This window comes from Chrysochloris asiatica, unplaced genomic scaffold (assembly GCF_000296735.1).
Source record: "Chrysochloris asiatica unplaced genomic scaffold, ChrAsi1.0 scaffold00068, whole genome shotgun sequence".
In the NCBI taxonomy this organism is placed as follows: Eukaryota; Metazoa; Chordata; class Mammalia; order Afrosoricida; family Chrysochloridae; genus Chrysochloris; species Chrysochloris asiatica.
In genome coordinates this window covers 11,951,642-11,953,839 of record NW_006408586.1, presented here as the reverse complement: position 1 = coordinate 11,953,839, position 2,198 = coordinate 11,951,642, and the positions used below count along the sequence as shown (strand labels likewise).

General features: G+C 30.5%; 1 protein-coding gene across 2 annotated transcripts in view; it reads right to left on the bottom strand.

The window, feature by feature from the left end:
• ARL13B (ADP-ribosylation factor-like 13B) overlaps nt 1-2,198 on the bottom strand; it is a 76,190-nt gene that overhangs the window by 3,049 nt on the left and 70,943 nt on the right. For both annotated transcript variants that reach the window (XM_006864658.1, XM_006864659.1), the window contains one exon: nt 1,009-1,077. In XM_006864658.1, coding sequence (XP_006864720.1) covers nt 1,009-1,077 — 69 coding nt within the window. The remainder of the gene's footprint in view (nt 1-1,008; nt 1,078-2,198) is intronic.

The window sequence follows — 2,198 nt, the reverse complement described above, 5'->3', positions numbered from 1 at the left end:
TTTTCACTCATGTTTATGAGGAAATATTTACTCACTGACTTAATAGTATTCTGAAACAGGAAGCAAAGAGCACATTTATATTCATGTATTTCATGAACAAAAAAATTCTTGTAGTTTGATATAACTTCTGACTGTTTAATCTCATGAGTGGATCTCCTTAGTAAAGAAATTCTAGGTTAGGTAAATAGAGCTATTACAAAGGAAATTGGACTTTCTTGATGAACAAGTAATAATTGTACTGGCAGGACTGTGGTTAATGGTATTTTAATTTAAAGACAATTGTTTCCTGAGTCAATTAAGCTGTTAAATAGTTTTCCTTCTAGTCCCTCTCTATTCCATTTAGCTGACCTTTATTTGGTTTACTAATTCTATCTGTGATTCTACCGACTTTGTTGAGTTTTGCTTCATTTTAGTATTCAGCCTCTGAGAATCTTACTAGGAGCAGAAAGAAAAATAATAATGTGGCTATTATCACAGAGTTTATATTGCGAATATGTAGGGCACTGCAGCTTTTTAACATTATAATTGTGATGCCTCATATTTAAGTTACTCAAAACCTTTCCCTTTTCATAATTATCTGTGTAAAGATAAAATAAACACAAACTATGATTATTTTTACTTCTGTATATTAAGATAAACTTCAAATCAAATAGCAGAAATACAAGTGTACTTAAAAATAAAAAATTAAGTAAAATGAAAATAAAAAGTAAGTAGTGGTTATGAATCAGGCTGCTAACCTCAAGTTCAGCAGTTTGAAACTACCAGCGGTTCCACGGGAGAAAGATGAGGCTTTTTGCTTCCATAAAGATTTATAGCCTCGGAAACCCTGTGCAGGGTCACTATGAGTCGGAACCGACTCCACGGTACTTGGCAGCAACAACATAATGAAAAAGCATTTGTGAATTTGACAGGATTCCAAAAATAAAATACAAATGAAAGTTATGAGTAAAAGAAAATTGGATGTAAATATGTACAGATGATATGAGAAAACGAGTGCTTTTGCATTACCATTATGACGTGTTTCACCAAGAGGCTCAAGTTTTGGAAGTCTAGTGACTTTGGGGGTTCCCCAGACAACTAAAGAAAAAAAAAACACACATTTAAAACAGGGTTAAAAAATGGGTTTTTATGTGTGTTGAGAGGATCAATAGGAAGTGTACATAGGATTTGATGCAAATTCAAATACACTGCATGACACAGTTCTAATTTTAAATGTCTTATAATATTTAAATATGTAACTAAAGGTTGCTAAAGCCCACTTTAAATTTTCATTCATATTTAAAAAAACACAACAACCCTCACATTAAGTTACCATTCTAACTACTAACAGAGGCTAAAAGAAATGTTTTATTAGCAAATGGAATATTATGAATTAGTTTTTAAAAGTTCTCAAAGGAAAAATTTACCATCTTAAACCATCACTGAAGGGCTACAATGACATTATAAATGTATTCATTCAGTCATCAAATATTTATGTGATAATAAGATTTAGCTTATTATCTGATACTATCTCACTTATAATATGTCAAATACTAGGTTCTGTGTTGAAACTGTGTTGAAAATTACTGTGCAGTTAAAATGTTCCAATTCTTTACAGGCATTACTCTATTTAATTCTCATACCAATTTAGAAACTATGTAGGTTGGAAATACAATGGAAAAATTCACACAGCTTGGTTTCACATGGTAACTTACAGAACGAAAGCTCCAATGTTTAAAAAGTTCAAATTAACCATCCATCCATCAAATTTAATTTATATTACCAATCTGATACTAATCTTTCAGACAGAACTTAAATTCAGTCTAGGAAGCTCTTGAATAAAATTTCTTACTAGTTTTTACTCAATTTTTGCATTTATAAGACTTTTTTTCTGATAAAGTAGTAGATACATATAATTATAAGTTTTGACCAAGGTAGACAAGAGTGAAAAATTCTTACCTTTTTCAAAAAGTCACTAAGTGTTCATTAACCCAGGGAATGACTATATGTATCCAATGTAATTAAATTTTTCAAAGATTAAAAACTACTTTATACATTTATATAAAGAAAAGTCACTAAATAAATTAGTCAATCACAAAAGGAAAAATATTGTATGAGACCATTACCGTAGAAGCTTAAGAAAAAGTTTCCATACTCAAAGAAACATTATTTGATGGTTATCAGGGATAGGAGGGAGGGGAGAAAAATTCACTGGCTAG